The sequence below is a fragment of the Pimephales promelas genome, chromosome 6 (assembly GCF_988280905.1).
Source record: "Pimephales promelas chromosome 6, fPimPro1.hap1.1, whole genome shotgun sequence".
Classification (NCBI taxonomy): Eukaryota; Metazoa; Chordata; class Actinopteri; order Cypriniformes; family Leuciscidae; genus Pimephales; species Pimephales promelas.
This window is the reverse complement of record NC_142774.1, coordinates 14,975,217-14,990,921: the sequence shown is the minus strand read 5'-3', so window position 1 is coordinate 14,990,921 and position 15,705 is coordinate 14,975,217. Positions and strand designations below refer to the sequence as shown.

Below are 15,705 nucleotides of genomic sequence, written 5' to 3'. Positions count from 1 at the left end.
TTTGCTTGTGTGTGGTTTTGTAATGTTATATTATATAATGAAGATGATGGTTATGTATAAGCACAGTAGACAAACTGTTGATCTGGTCTCAAACATGATTCCTCTGAAAAAAAGAGGTATATGCTCTAACAGTTACAAATGTGCATTAATTAAAAAGATAAGTTTTGATTGAAGTCATTGCAACACAATGTTCTAGGCTGAATATAAACAGGGCATGCTCACGAGCCAAAATAAGCATTTTGTTTATTTTAAGACTTTTTTTTTTTTTATCACACATGGAATTTAGAAATTGAATTAGAGAAGAGACAAGTCTGTTTTGAGAGTCTACTATTGAAAGCATAATGCAGAAAAATAATTTCTCATCAGAGATTGGAGATTTTTTTTTTTATTCTCATGAAACTGCCTTCAGGGAGATGGTTTTATGTCCAAGGAATTTGGTGGGAACGTCTGAGCCTGCCAAGGAAGAAGCAGATGAACTCAAAGGCAAAGTAACACAGAGAAACTTTGAAATAAAATAAAATATAAATACAATTTTAATTAAATTTAAAATAATTGAAAAGCTGACATGTGCAACTCACATCACAAACTTTACATAAAAATGTCTTTGTACTCAAATAGTTAAAATAGGGCTGTTAAAACGATTAATCCAAAATAAAAGTTTGTGTTTACATAATATATGTGGGCGCACTGTGTATAATTATTTTATATATACAGTATAAATACACACATATGCTAGTATATATTTAAGAAATATTTTCATGTATATACTGTGTATGGATTTATATAATTTATATTATATAAATATAAATATTTAATGTATAAATAATATTTTTTCTTAAATATACATGCATGTGTTTATATATATACAAAATAATTATACACACTCCACCCACATATATTATGTAAACACAAACTTTTATCTTGGATGCGATTAATTGCGATTAATCGTTTGACAGCCCTAAGTTAAAACAATTCTAATGTTGCTCTGTGGTATTGAAATCAATGTTTTAAAAAAACTAAACATTTGAAAAAGTTGTTGACTTGGAACTACATGTGCATTAAACGGTTTAATTGGACACCTTCAAGCCAATCAGAATCGCGTATTCAGACAGACCATGGTATTCTATACATATAATATAATTCTTTATCCTGGCTTTAGCAAAGGTCTCTCAACAAAGCACATAATTATTTTCAGAGGAAAAATAGCTCTCCACGGCCATACTACCAGATAAGTGCTGACTCTATCCTAAAGATTTAATAAGACTGTGCTCTGCCATGGATTATTTTATAACATTTTGTTACTACACACCACCACTGCCATAACACTTAAAAAGGCAAGAAACCAACAGCATTTGGATCAAATCTGTGGATAAAATGTCTTAACAGTGAGAGCGTGCAGTGCTTTCACCTCTATTTATGAGCATGAGGTAACCTTATCTCTCATGCAAGGGATTTCAAACCATCCATAAAATTAATGTATGAGATGACTGAGCTCCAAGAACAATAATGTAATCAGAATTTGTTTTTTTTAAATATTACAATATTGAGGACTAGACAGGATCATTTCTACACAAACTATTTCTGTCATACATCTTGGGCCAGATGTTTGAGATTAATTAATAATCAAACGTATATTTTCTTTTTTCTTTTTTTTTCTGTCTTGAAGGTATCCATTTGGCATGACACCAATTCGTGAAGATTGTAATTCACATGTCCAAAGACATAAAGCCACAAACCATGATCCAATAATTCTCCTCATTTAGCCCAACACGTACTGACGTCTAAATTAAATCCAAACTAAACAAAGAACAACTCCTCTCATACTAGGAGTCACATAAGATGTTAACTATGGACGTCACTCGGCGTTTAAACTTTAAATATGTATCCAATTTTCTCAAACACAGCGCCTGTTTGTCTTCCCTGCCCCGACATGGCAGAGTCCCACATGCCATTTTGCAGAGCTATCCCTCCAAGTCATCCAACAAGACGCTTGCATGAGTGTGGCAAGAATGATTTCTAATTTATAAAAGCCAAAAGGATCGATTCAATATTCATGAACAATCTGTCCCATCGCAATGAGCCATTTCTGTAACCGGGGGACAGTATGATGACAGCGCAGCGACATAAACAAAAGTTCTGTCTCCATGTATTCTGGACTACTTCAGCCTTGTACATCTTCCTTTGTCCCCAAATATTTCATTGACACATTTTTTTTTTAGGATATGCCTATGCCTACTTTTTTTGTGACTGGCAAATGACCGGAAGGTCTTTTTGAACCTTTTTATTGCAGTCCGTGTCTTACAAACACAAGAGCATGAGAGAGGAAAGAATGAGTATTGAGTTTTACAGGTCAAACTCCTGCCTGTGCTTTCATCATGGAAAAGTTTCAACTCTATCTGATTTTCCATGTAAAATACCATTAAAGTCATCTTCCATATTGGGTGGGTATTGAAACAGGCTAGTGAAACTGTGCTCTTATATGTCTTCTGCGGGACAGCTGGATCTGACAAGGGGAGACTGTCTGAGATAAAGTCAGTCCTACCCAATAAAGCATCTGGAAATCATTGCTATTCCTCATTGTACACTCAAGGAAATACACAGGTTTTATTTTAAACAATCTTTTTTTTCCTTTTTTTATAGCCTGGGAAGAGCTCTTTGACTTCGACAAATTGCATAAACAAAACAATTAGTCCTATAAAACTTTTAAGATGTTGTGCTGTTTTAAAGTGCTGTGTATTTTAGTAGCACTTTTTATACTTGCTTCCTGATTTAGCTATAGAAGACCACTATAAAAAAGGCAAACTCAGGAGTTCTGTGCTGTAAAAAAGTATATGATCAAGTTACGACAATATTAAATAAAGTTTAAGTTATACAATATTCAGCTCATTTTTAAAAGTCAGTGTAATGTAATTTAAGTTGAAATGACTTAAACATCCAAGTTGATTGTACCTACTTAAAATCAATGCATTCTCACCCCAAGGCGTCACCTTTTGACCATGCATGCTTCAATATTCGACGCTTTAGGCGCCCTTTAGCGTCAGTTACATGACGCGATCCTACGCCGTCATTTAAATGGTTAGTTCACCCAAAAATGAAAATTCTGTCAGTATTTACTCACCCTCATGTTGTTACAAACCTCTATGTGTTTATTTGTTCTGCTGAACACAAAGGAAGATATTTGGAAGAATGTTTTAATCAAACAGATCTCATTCCCCATTGATTACCATAGTATGTATTTTTTCCTACTATGGAAGTCAATGGGGAATCTGTTTGATCAAAACATTCTTCCAAATATCTTGCTTTGTGTTCAGCAGAAAAAAATAAAAACACATTGAGGTTTGGAACAACATGAGGGTGAGTAAATACTGACAGAATTTTCATTTTTGGGTGAACTAACCCTTTAACTAACGCTAAAGAAAAGGCGTCAGTTAGCCTAGATGACGCGGGTAGGTTTGGGTCTGGGGTAGGGTAACGCGCGGTCATCTAACTGACGCTAAAGGGTGCCTAAAGCGTCAGATATTGAAGCATGGTCAAAATGCTTCAAGTGAGAATGGGCTGTTAAAATTTAAAGCAGCATTTTTATTTTCTTTCCCCCCAATCAGTTACATAATGTACCTTCGTGCAGATAAGGCGTTTGTTGTAATTGGATTAGCGCAAGGGGGGGAAATAGCCTAAATAAACCTTTTTTTTCCACACACCTCTGGAATCTTAATTAAAAACAGTAATTTGACGACTGTTCTGTTTTCAGGAAAACAAACTAAAACATCTGGGCAATCTTCCTGCTAAAAAAAAGAAAGCAGACTTAGAGACTTGGCTTGTATTTGTTCTGTTTTTTTTTTTTTGTTCAGGAACACTTTATTCAAGAGATGCAAATGGATTACTGGGATACTCCTGCACGGAAAGTGTTGCCACACACTGCCATCTAGTGAGACACCCAAGTCTGACCAATTTCACCTTTGTTTCACAGTGTACAGTCACTCGTTATAGGGCAATTAGGTCATTTTTGATTAAATCCCCTTCAGTGAGACTATTCTATTAATCTTTGCTTGTCTCTCCTAATAACGTCTTTGAGTAAAACCCAATAGCATGTCAAATTCAATAAACTTGAAGTGACAGTTCATCCAAAATTAAAATTCTGTCATAATAAACTCATCATCATGACGGTCTCATATGATGTTCTTTCTTCCATGTAACACCAAAGGAGATATTAGCAGGATGTTGGCAATACATTGAAGTGCAGGTTGTCGGGCTTGAAAAAGGACAACAACATCAAAAATCAGAAAAGTAATCAAAAGACAAGGTAACAGTAGAGTACCACAATGCACACAATTTTCACAAAATAATCAGTCTCTGGGGGAAAAAAAATGTAAATACTATGTAGTTTTAGTAACTACTGGGTAATAACTACACTAACCCTGAACCTACCCCTAAACCTACCCCTGTTCCATGTACTCACCTTATATTAGCCAGTACTTTCTAGGTAAGTACACTGTAAGTACTGTATAAGGAAGCGTTACCAAAAATATAAAGGAAAAACACTCTGAGGGATAAATTTCATGTCTGGTAAATAAATTGTTTTGCAATCACACAGAATGACAGACATTGTATCATCTGAATTGGCAAGTTATTAATTGTATATATGGCACATGCTTTTCAGCTAAAACCTAAAATACTAGATGTCTGATCATGAGGTCTACAACGTTAGGTTACTAAAGTTAGGTCTCACGTACTCAAGTTACTAATGTAGTAGGCCTACTTAAGCTTTGCTCACAATAATGGGCCCTCATTGTCTGATTTGCTTAGTTGTTAGCCAAAAGTTTGGTAATAGTGTTTCCCATTGTTAGTTTCAAATGAAAGTCTATCATTTTTGATTAAAAGGTTTAATGAACGATGTTTAAAGGTAGCGGGGCAAGTTGTGACAACGTCTATATTATTTTACACACATTGGATAATTATATTTATCGTTACTTAACGTCACTTTCTGAAAAACGACAGTCTCACGATTTGTCTGTTCTCCCATCCGAGTGGTGGCGCTAAGTATTAAAAATGTCTCGTTCTCAAGCGAAGAACCAACCCGCAATGACGTCAAGATCAACAGGAAGGTCCCACAAGCTTTGTTTATTAACTTGTCGCTCACGTTCACTTTTTATTTTTTGCAAGTCTCTAAACTTATATATGGCTTTAATGACATGATTTGAAGTCTGTAAACTTATATGTGGCTTTATGACATGTCTTCAGCAAAAAGAGAAGGAAATATGATTGCGCGCTGACTTTATAATGGACGCGATCGCGAGCGGCTATTGAAACTAAGCAGTGACTATAACGTTAATGTATGTGGGAGCGGCGGAGAGCATGGGGAGGAATCAGCTGATTATTTGACTCGCTGAACACATGATTCATCAAGATCACTATAGTGTCTATTCCAGTCATATGCAATCTAAACTAAACCACAGCGGTAGAACTGCAAAGAGCTTAACTCCGTTTTTATCTGTTACGCTACTTGTCTCTGTGTCAAACTCCATTGGAGTGTAATGTAAGAGGTTAGTGTCCGTTGGAAAGATGCCGTGCACATGCGGGAACTGGAGGAGGTGGATTCGGCCTCTCGTGGTGCTGCTGTACATTCTGCTCCTTCTGGTTGTCCTTCCACTCTGTATATGGGAACTACAAAAATCAGGGGTCAGAAGTCTTTTTTTAAATATATATATATATGTGTATATAATTACACACATTTAACATTTAGCAGCTGACTGTCAAGAACGTTCCTATAATGCTGTAGTAAACAAGCAACCATTGAGTCTTATTGACCTACAAGGGAAACAATTAATACATAATTTGGTCTCTTTATTATGGTATACAATGTCTAAAGAACCTGTAAGTTTGATTTTATCTGGTCCCAAAGTGTTTTGTTATTGAAAATGCATGTTTCTACATTACAATTTAGAGTAATCTGTTATCAGAGGGGACTGTGTCAAAGAAATGTCCAATGTGAAGTTGTTATCATGATTACAGTAGTATATAGACAATTTGGCAGTGGTGCAATGCATGTTGATTTAAAGTTGCTGGCATCTCTTCAAAGGTGTTTGCACATCTGATTATATTTTTAACTAAAACTATTTAAAGTGATTTATGTTCATTTAAATTAAGCTGAAACAAAATAGAAATACTGCTTTAAAACCTATGCTAAAAAAAAAAAAAAAAAGCAAAATAAGTAAATGTTTTGCTAACTAACTGACCTAAAATTAGTGTGAGTTGAAATGCTAGAATGATTAAAACTATGGCCCCGTTTCACAAATAGGGTTTAGATTAAGCCAGGATTAGGTCTTAGTTCAGTTTGGACATTTAAGTAGATTTTATAAACATGCCTTAGAAAAAATATATATTACTGGTGTCCATCTAGAGACAAAACAATTACACTGACATATTTTAAGATATCCCAGTGCAAGTTGTGTTCAGTTAAAACAGATTAAACATGCATGTTAGTCTGGGACTAGATTTAAGCCTTGTCACTGAATCGGAGTAAAACTGAGATAAAAAAAAATAAAAATAAAACTAATTAGAAATATTAAAAAAGCTAATAAAAATGACAAAAGTGCATAACAAAATTGCTAAAATTTAAACTCAAATTATAAATGAAAATTTGATAATCAAATCTAGTGTAAAATATAAATAATGTAAGTAGTATATATTATATATAAATAGTTTTAAAATAACTATAATTTTGGAGAACACACACACACACACACACACACACATATACACACACTACTTTTTTGAAGTTTTGATCATTTTGATAATGTCTAGTTTTCACACTCACAGTGGCTGTATTTTTTCTTTGTAATCACATAGGTTAGTATTCAAAATAAGGCATGGTTCATCGCTGGGTTATTCGTGTTCATGACTATACCCATATCACTGTGGGGGATACTGCAGCATCTAGTGCACTACACCCAACCTGAGCTACAAAAACCCATTATCAGGTATTGAGATAATATTACTTTGCAACTAGTTAAATTTATGCAGTATTGTATAGGACATTATCTTCTGTACGATTGTTCTTTCTTTTTCTCACTTGGTCATTTTTCCATTTTTAGAATATTATGGATGGTTCCGATATACAGCCTGGATAGTGTGAGTATCATGTGATCACCTTATGGCCCCTAAAATGTTGGTATTTGAATCGAAAATGGCTTCTTTGATGTTTGCTATCCAACTTAGATTGCCTTCAATTGAATGCTGGCCTTTTTTTCTGTTTGACAATGAGTTAATGTGAGGCCTGATGGTGCAGATGCTCATGAGTTACCTTACTTAACAAGCTGGAACAGACATTAAATTGACCAAACTCATGTGCATCTAATCTTTTTTGAGCAGCAGGATATCATTTGTCTGTGTTGTGTATATGGAATCCCTTTATTCTAATGTCGTTGGTCCCTTCCTCTGTTTTCACAGTGGATTGCGTTGAAGTATCCCAGCATTGCCATCTATGTAGACACATGTAGAGAGTGCTATGAGGCCTATGTTATCTACAACTTCATGATCTTCCTTCTCAACTATCTGGGGAACCAGTATCCCAGTCTGGTGCTGATGCTGGAGGTGCAGGAGCAACAAAAACATCTCCCTCCTCTTTGCTGCTGCCCACCGTGGCCCATGGGAGAGTGAGTGTTTGCATAAACACAGTTATGATACAAGAGTGGGGTAACTTGATGCAGGATGTGGTATTTAATGCATATCTGTTGTTAATATTACTAAAGGAGAAAGTCAAGATGCTAGCTGAGGGCCTCCATTACCTGTTTACCATCTTCTCCTTTGGAGCCTTCTTCAAACTTTCAAAGTGCAGGATGGGAAATGAAAGTTTAGAGACAGCAGAAAGGGATTTTTCTAAATTGCTTACAGATTGAACACATTCTTGTGGTTGTTGGCTGCCTTTAGCTATTACGTTAGGCAGGGGTAGAAATGTGTGAAGAGTTTGTTGATGTAAATCAGCATTTTTTTTAAACTGAAAAAATATGTTTGTGTTCTGCTTCAGAGGACAGTGAAGCTCTGTTATGTGTCTGCTAAGTTAACTGTTTTATGCACATTTATTTTTCTGTATACCTTACCAATACCTTTTTAAACATTTCTTTACAGTATACCTTACCAATATTTTCTCAATTTTCCTATATTTTTATATTGCGAATGGAACATTTACTTAGCTCATTTTTTTCTTAACAGAGTGCTTTTGCTGAGATGCAAACTGGGAGTTCTCCAGTACACAGTTGTGAGACCTCTCACCACAATCATTGCTTTGTAAGTGTTACTTTATTGGGTTTAACACCACAAAGAGACACAATATATGCACTCACAACATTCATCATTCACAACAAGTTTACACATTATCATTCAAACAAGTTTATATAATGGCAAAGCTGAATTTTCAGAAGCCATTCTCCAGTCTTCAGTGTCAGAAATCATTCTTATATGCTCATTTTGTACCATTCTTATTATTATCAATGTTGAAAAAGGTTGTGCTCCTTAATATTTATGTGGAAACTGAGACATTTTTATCCCCATGATGTTTTTTTTTAAAATGTAAAGTTTAAAAGAACAGTATTTATTTAAAATATGAATATTTTATAAATGTCTTTACTATAACTTTTGATCAATTTAATGCATCCTTTCTGAATAAAAGTTGAAAGGATTGGAACGGTAGTATTATTTCTGTTAGTGAATTTTGATCAACAAACCGTTTTGGTCTACATCAATGGCTCCATATGTTTCTGTGCTCTGATATTTTTAAACACAAAAGTCTATTTAGTTTCCAGGTACTAAAAAATAGACCCTATTATAGACTATATTTTGAAATGTACTCTTAAATTGAGCATTGTAACAGTTCAAAATACAGCTTTAGCTATTAGTCGGTCATTTCAATGTCATTTTTGTCCTACCAAATTAGGATTTGTCAGCTTTGCGGTGTCTATGATGAAGGCAACTTCAGTTCAAAAAATGCCTGGACGTATCTGGTTATTGTCAACAATCTCTCTCAGCTTGTAAGTACCTGTTTTTTGTTGTTGTTTTTTTTTTTCCACTGAATATTATGCAAGACTGTCACATGAGCTTATGCTACGGAATGAGTTTACAGTTACAGCCAGGAGCCGAACAGCAGTAAAAGGAAGATACAGTGTAACTAAAGCCTTATTTACAGAGACATCTTATCGATTTTTTTTTTTTAATCAACAGGAAAACGAAACAGACAGCCTCTCATTTGTGTTTATGCAAATATTAAAAGCTTAAGGAACATGATGCAACAACAGTGAATAATCATTGATAGTCCGAGTTAAACGGTAACCTGAAAACCTAATGTTATTGTGCTAATGGTGCACTTGTTTTCTCTCTTCAGTTTGCCATGTACTGTCTTGTGCTGTTTTACAAGGCTCTGAGAGAAGAGCTGAGTCCCATAAAACCTGTGGGCAAATTCCTCTGTGTCAAGCTGGTGGTTTTTGTGTCATTCTGGTAAACCGTTCTCTACACATCGCACATAACAATCCTGATCTACTTGCAGTGATGACTGTTATAAGCATGTTTAGTTTGTTATTCAGTGTAGTTTTCTCTGCACAACTAGAGTCATGGTAGTTAATGGTTATTACTGGCAGAATAGACCTTATTCAGAGCAGCGCCATGACAGGTATGAAAGTGAGGCTGTGAGGCAGGCCCGGCGCCACGAGGGGGCAAAAGGGGGCATTGCCCCCTCAGATCTCATTTGTGCCCCCTCAGTTTCATTTTTGTATTCATGGTTACAAATGAAATGTTTAACCTTTTGAGCGGTACAGTCCCATAAGGGATGTATAATGTTCAGTGACGTGACATCACTACCAGATTCGCGTTTGTTGGCACTGAGCCAGAGACGGACGGACAGCGCTGTCATATATCAAAACTATGCAGTGTTTCAACCTCATAATGTTTATTTTAGGTTTCAGACATTGAAATTCACTTAAGCACTAGTAAAACAGTACATTTGGAGTTTGTAAAATACACACGGATGTCTGTGGAAGCAGCAATAACAATCTATTCAAATATAATTTGCCAACGTGTGTTATTCATATCAGACAGACATAGTGGAAATGACTATAAAGTTTACTTTATTCTTCTCACAGTTCACCGGCCACTTTCTTACATATATTTCGGGAGAAACTGATGATGACTGACAGGACTCTCTGAACTGCGGCGCAAATAAATGTGGTGTCGCGTTATAGATAAAGATCAAGATTATTTATAAAGGTTTTAAACAACCAAACACACTCACTTACACATTTTTGACAATCGGAATATCAGATAGTTGATGACATGGTAAGCAAGTTTGTGAATATTTTAAATAAAAAAGGAAAAATGAAATAAAAGCGATACACATCTGTCATTCATTGTGGCTATGGTGTCACGTGACAAATATGACGCGTTGCCATGGAAACATTAAGGGAGAACGTTCTAAAATAAAAACTCACTCTGGGGAGTAAGTCAGAATATTTTAAACTTAAGCATGAAAGAGTTCATATATGAATAAAAAATTATGCTGGCTTATCTTTTTATTAAGTGGTTGCATACGGAGTGTGTTATGGAGCGCTGCATTTAAAAATCTGTTGTTCCAAAGCGAGGTGTGTTGATTGTTCATTGATGGTATAAAGTTAAGCCCCCTTAACAATTTCACATGCCCCCTCAGTCATTTCATCCTGCAGCCGGGCCTGCTGTGAGGGATAGACTTACTGTGTTTCCAATGGCATCCGCTGTAAAAAGCTGAATAAAGCGGCTAGATTACTTACAATTTTCCACAGCTTACATTGTCGGGAGTTTTTTTGTCAACTGACATTTCTTTGAAAGATATTTTTCCAGTGTTTCATGAGCAGAACAATCCGAAAACACATTAAATAACAATACAGGCCATTGAAGAGATGCAAGTCTATCCCTCACTGCCTCGCTTTCATTCTCATTTAAAATCAAAGATGGCGCTGCCGTGAATAAGGCGTATTATTATAAACATTGGTGAATCTCACAAAGCCAATATCAAATATTATTGGATGATGGATGGATGGATATTGATTTTATGTCACCATGTAATGTTTTATTTAATTCAGTTGTTTTACCTGTCTTAGGCAAGCTGTGGTCATTGCGCTTTTAGTGAAGGTTGGTGTGATCTCAGAATCTCACACCTGGGAGTGGGACAGTGTGGAGGCTGTAGCCACTGGATTGCAGGTGTGGTACTTTGTCCTGAGCACTAAACTACTTTTATTGACTGGCTTGGTACACTCTTGCTACTGCAGGGCCACAAATGAACTTCTAGTTGCAAGAGTGGAAGTGACCTTCAAGATTAATAGTCTGTGATTCTCTGTTCTCATAGGACTTCATCATCTGTGTGGAAATGTTTTTGGCAGCCATTGCCCATCACTTCAGTTTCACTTACAAACCCTACATACAGGAAGCAGAGGAAGGTTCCTGCTTTGATTCCTTCCTGGCCATGTGGGATATCTCAGACATACGGGCTGACATCTCAGAACAAGTGCGCAATGTCGGTGAGTCACTAGACAGTCTTTTCTTATTAGTGTTTTATAGTCAGAGGGTCTAGAGGCCTTTTTTGGTAAAAATGAGTTTTACAAAATGCTTCATCTACCTATCTGTTTGTTTGTCTGTCCTTCTGAAAAAAAAAAAACATTAAAAAACTTTAGCTTTCTTCCAAACTATCTCAGGGGAACTGAGAACGCAAATGCATTGACATATAATTTCCTTGAGCTCTGTATTGCACAGCCAAGAATAATGCTACATTATTACCTTTTAATAATGATATGTTCCAAGTTTCTGAACACAGAATAGGCATTGCTGACAGTGTTACAGTATTTTAGTGTTTTGACCGATTGCTGTAGCTGTCTTGGTTCAAGAGGCAACATGGAGGACATTTGAACTGATGATTTACTCATTACCGCTAGTTATAGCATGAAGTCACTGTGGATAAAAGCGTCTGTTAAATGCATAAATGTAAATTAAATATACTTCAGCATCAGAAGGAATGTTGAAAGAAACAGTACAACTTCCTGAAATGCATTATGCCTCATATAATCGCTCAGTTTTTTATCTGCAGAAAGAATAATTCAATAACATGTAACATGTAAAAATAACATTTACCTCAGGAAAGCTATTCAGTGTCCATATCTCCTTAGTTAGTTTGAATGTATTTGAGGGGTTGACATATCTGAAAATAAGGACTTTTTAATTGTAACCTAGGTATAATATAAAGGGTTCCCTGAATAGTTTACAGCAGACTATTTTCCTTAAGAAAAAATGGGATGTACTGTTCCTGAAACATGTATACAAAATAATTAATTGATATCAAATTAAATAAAAAGCTTGATAATCAAGGTCTTTTCTCATGGAAAAGTAGTTTTGATTAAATGCGATACATTTTCTCATATCGTGAGCTTAGAATTATAAGGTTCTATCTCCACTTTTGGTCGAAATTGAGTTTTTTTGACATAATCTGATCCATTAGGTGTTCATTAATGCCTGTGTGGTGTTATTTTTGTAAAAAAAAAAAGAAAAAAAAAGATAAAGCTATAATAGAAGATTATATTACATAGCAGTTTTGCCAGCTGGCATGTAAAAACTTTGATGCTCAATATCTCAGAACTACCCTAAACGGAGATAGAACTTTATAATTCTAAGCTCACGATATGTATTCTCTCGTGATTTCATCTGACTCCTTAAATGAGACATTTTTTAATGATATCTGTGCATCATTAAATATGAGCGAACGTTTGTCTATTCCTTTTAACTATAATGAAATAATGTCAAAGTCATTTAGAATCAAAATAATCAAAAAAATTAATTATTTTGGGTTCATTTTGGGCACTATTTATTATGTCAGATGTATAATCAGTTCAAAGATAATCAATACAAAACATCAAATGCTCTGGAATAAAGAGAAGACGAACCTGACATTAGGAAATACATGAATCCCCGTCGGCTCTCAGCATTCAGGGGCTGACCTGAGATACAGAAAAGGTCCCAAGCCCCTGGCTGCATTTCATTATATAGACTAACAATGGATATTTGCATTCAGAAGTAACACCTTTTGGGGTTAGGACCGTTGGTCTGACTTTATATTAAGTGGCTTTAAGTACTATGTACTTACATTTAAAAATAAGTACAATGTACTTATTGTGCTCATGTTGTATAGTAAATCACTTTTGCTGCTATTGAGGTGTGATATGGGTAAGGTTAGGGACAGGTGTGGTGGTATGGGTAGGTTTAAGGGTGGGTTTAAGTGTAAGGGATGGGTCAGCTGTGTAATTACAGATGTAATTACATATATTAATTACAGCTGTAATTACATGCTGGTATTTTTAAAATATAAGTACAATGTAAAAACTGTACACAATAAGTCCAAAAAAAAAAAAATGTATGTACACAATAAGTTCATTGTATTAAATTATTCATTTCAATGTAAGTACATGGTACTTAAAGCCACAAGTGTGCCTGGTATCTCTAAACTCTTAAAACCTTATTACATTTTGTTTTACTTATTAAATGAGCCAGTTAAATGTACCAGTCACACTGAGACATTTCGATTGATACTAAACAAATATAATACTTGATGATAATCAGAGATTAGGATGAGGGAGGTGAGACGTTCGTCTCAATAGTGCACGAGGGGGAGTTCAATTGTTAATTTTTAGCGTCAACCAGTTTTTCCAGTCTTACAGAATGAGAATCTAATCGTTTTGTGAAACCCTATTAAAACAGTTATGCATCATACGTGTATGTGCTTTGTTTTTATTACTTCAGGGAGAACTGTCATGGGTCGGCCAAGGAAAACATATTTTGGTGAAGAGGTTTGCCAGGGCGAGAACACGGGACTGCTGTCAGGTGGAGCTCAGGATCCAGTTGAATCGTCTTCCACCCCTCCATCCCCCAAGGGCCGTTACCAGGGCATGGGTCACACTGTAACCCCTCACTCCATCTCTGCTCCTGCAAACCTTGGCTGCATACCATGGGAAGGAGATGTGGATGACATCCCGCCAACTGGGATATCTGACGATTGTACAGAGAAAGAGTGTTCAGACTATCCGGAGATTACTTAGCATCAGCGACCAACACTTTTATATTTAAAGCACATCAATCAATCTAGCTACCGTTAAATACGCTAACTACTGGATAGCTGTGGCTAATATGGGTTCAGAGAGGCTCGGTGAAGCTTTGGTAGCAAGCGGGTATTATAAAGGACTTGGTTGGTCCGAGGTTTTTATCTCCGTTTTGCTATTATTTTGCTGACCATATTATAAACTGACCTTAAAGTCAAGCACAGTAATTCCCCAATACCAGTTTTAAAATGTAATAATCAGTTAATGGTTCTTTTAAGACAGCTTTATGAATGTTTACTCTAAGAAACACTATGTATTTATAACACTACTTCACAATTTTGTTGACGCTGGATTTGGTTAGCAAGTAATTTTTACACCTTTTTTTATCATTAGTGTTGCTTTCACTAAATACTTTTATGTTAATGCAAATACTTTTAGTTATTTTTTTAAGGAGCAGCACCTTGAACATGGACAGTAATATGAAATTGCCAGGATGCCATTAAGATTTGGAACACGATGTTTCAGGATATATGCATGCGTTAAAGCAACTACAGTTTTGACTGTACATCAGCTTTTAAGCACAAAGTACAAAGTACTGAAACTCATATTTGCTCAGTTCTTTTCAGAGATTTGAGTTCTTTTTTTAGACTGCTTGCCTTCTAAACAGCTTCATGCAATTGCATCAAAACATAAATGCCATCTTTCTTTATTTTGTCATAAATTAGTTATAAGAAAGAAAAAAATATATACATTTTATTTTTTGTTGTTTTAATGGCTAGAGAAAGACAATTGTTACTTTGAAAAGTATTGAAAATGTATATTGACTTTTTAAGCTAACCTCGGGGAATGATGCAATGTTTAAATATCCGCCAAAGCTGTCTTATTGCTATTAAAGGGGCAGTTTGACCAAAAATGAAACTTCTGTCAAAATGTGCTTTCTCTCATGTCACTTTCTTCCATCATTGAATTCTTTCACAATAGAAAATGTTTTTTTTTAAATAAAACATGAGAAACAAACCTAATTTTTCCTCATGACATGAGGGTGAGTAATTGATGACAGGATTTTCATTTTAGGTGAAATCTTCCCTTTAAGAAATAGTCTTTTTCTTTGTTATTATTGGGTGTCAGTAGTCTGTTACACAGCATTATTAGCTGCACATGAGCTATAAATGTCAGATATATAGCATAACCGCACAGGAATATTGTTAAATCATTACAGATGTGGAACTGTGGGAAATCCCATTTATTTGTTTTTATGAACTGTCATGTGTCTCTGTTTCATTCAGAGATGCATATTCTCCAATGGTTTGTACTGCTGTTGCTTTGCCTTATCTAACAGTGGTTGTCACAAATAATTAAACTTCACATGGAAATGTATATTGAGTATTTCTGCTGAAATCCCAATTCAAATGGATACTAACTTCACACAGAAGTTGTCATTTACTAACTCCCATGTCATTCCAAACCTGTATGACTGACTTCTGCGAAAGAAGAATTTTGGTAAACAAATAATTTTGGTTTCTACCGACTTCTACTGAAAAAAAAAAACAAAAAAAAAACACGCTGAAACATTTCTCGAAAATATATTTTTTGAGGGTTTGGAACAACA

General features: G+C 35.3%; 1 protein-coding gene across 1 annotated transcript; it reads left to right on the top strand.

Moving 5' to 3' along the window:
* The first annotated feature begins 5,074 nt into the window (after window positions 1-5,074).
* tmem184c (transmembrane protein 184C) lies at window positions 5,075-15,473 on the top strand. The gene is made up of 10 exons (XM_039668899.2): window positions 5,075-5,676; window positions 6,847-6,977; window positions 7,092-7,128; window positions 7,447-7,652; window positions 8,209-8,283; window positions 8,930-9,023; window positions 9,374-9,486; window positions 11,118-11,217; window positions 11,363-11,534; window positions 13,801-15,473. Exons 1-10 carry the CDS (start codon window positions 5,560-5,562, stop codon window positions 14,094-14,096), a joined length of 1,341 nt encoding a protein of 446 aa, XP_039524833.2. The 5' UTR covers window positions 5,075-5,559; the 3' UTR covers window positions 14,097-15,473.
* Window positions 15,474-15,705: the final 232 nt, after the last annotated feature.

What these genes read in the sequence shown, in the direction of transcription:
- tmem184c (XM_039668899.2), top strand. Translation starts at nt 5,560, where the DNA reads ATGCCGTGCACATGCGGGAACTGGAGGAGGTGGATTCGGCCTCTCGTG. An exon ending in CTACAAAAACCCATTATCAG is followed by an intron (nt 6,978 to 7,091) that starts GTATTGAGATAA and finishes TTCCATTTTTAG; the next exon opens with AATATTATGGATGGTTCCGA. An exon ending in CTGTAGCCACTGGATTGCAG is followed by an intron (nt 11,218 to 11,362) that starts GTGTGGTACTTT and finishes CTGTTCTCATAG; the next exon opens with GACTTCATCATCTGTGTGGA.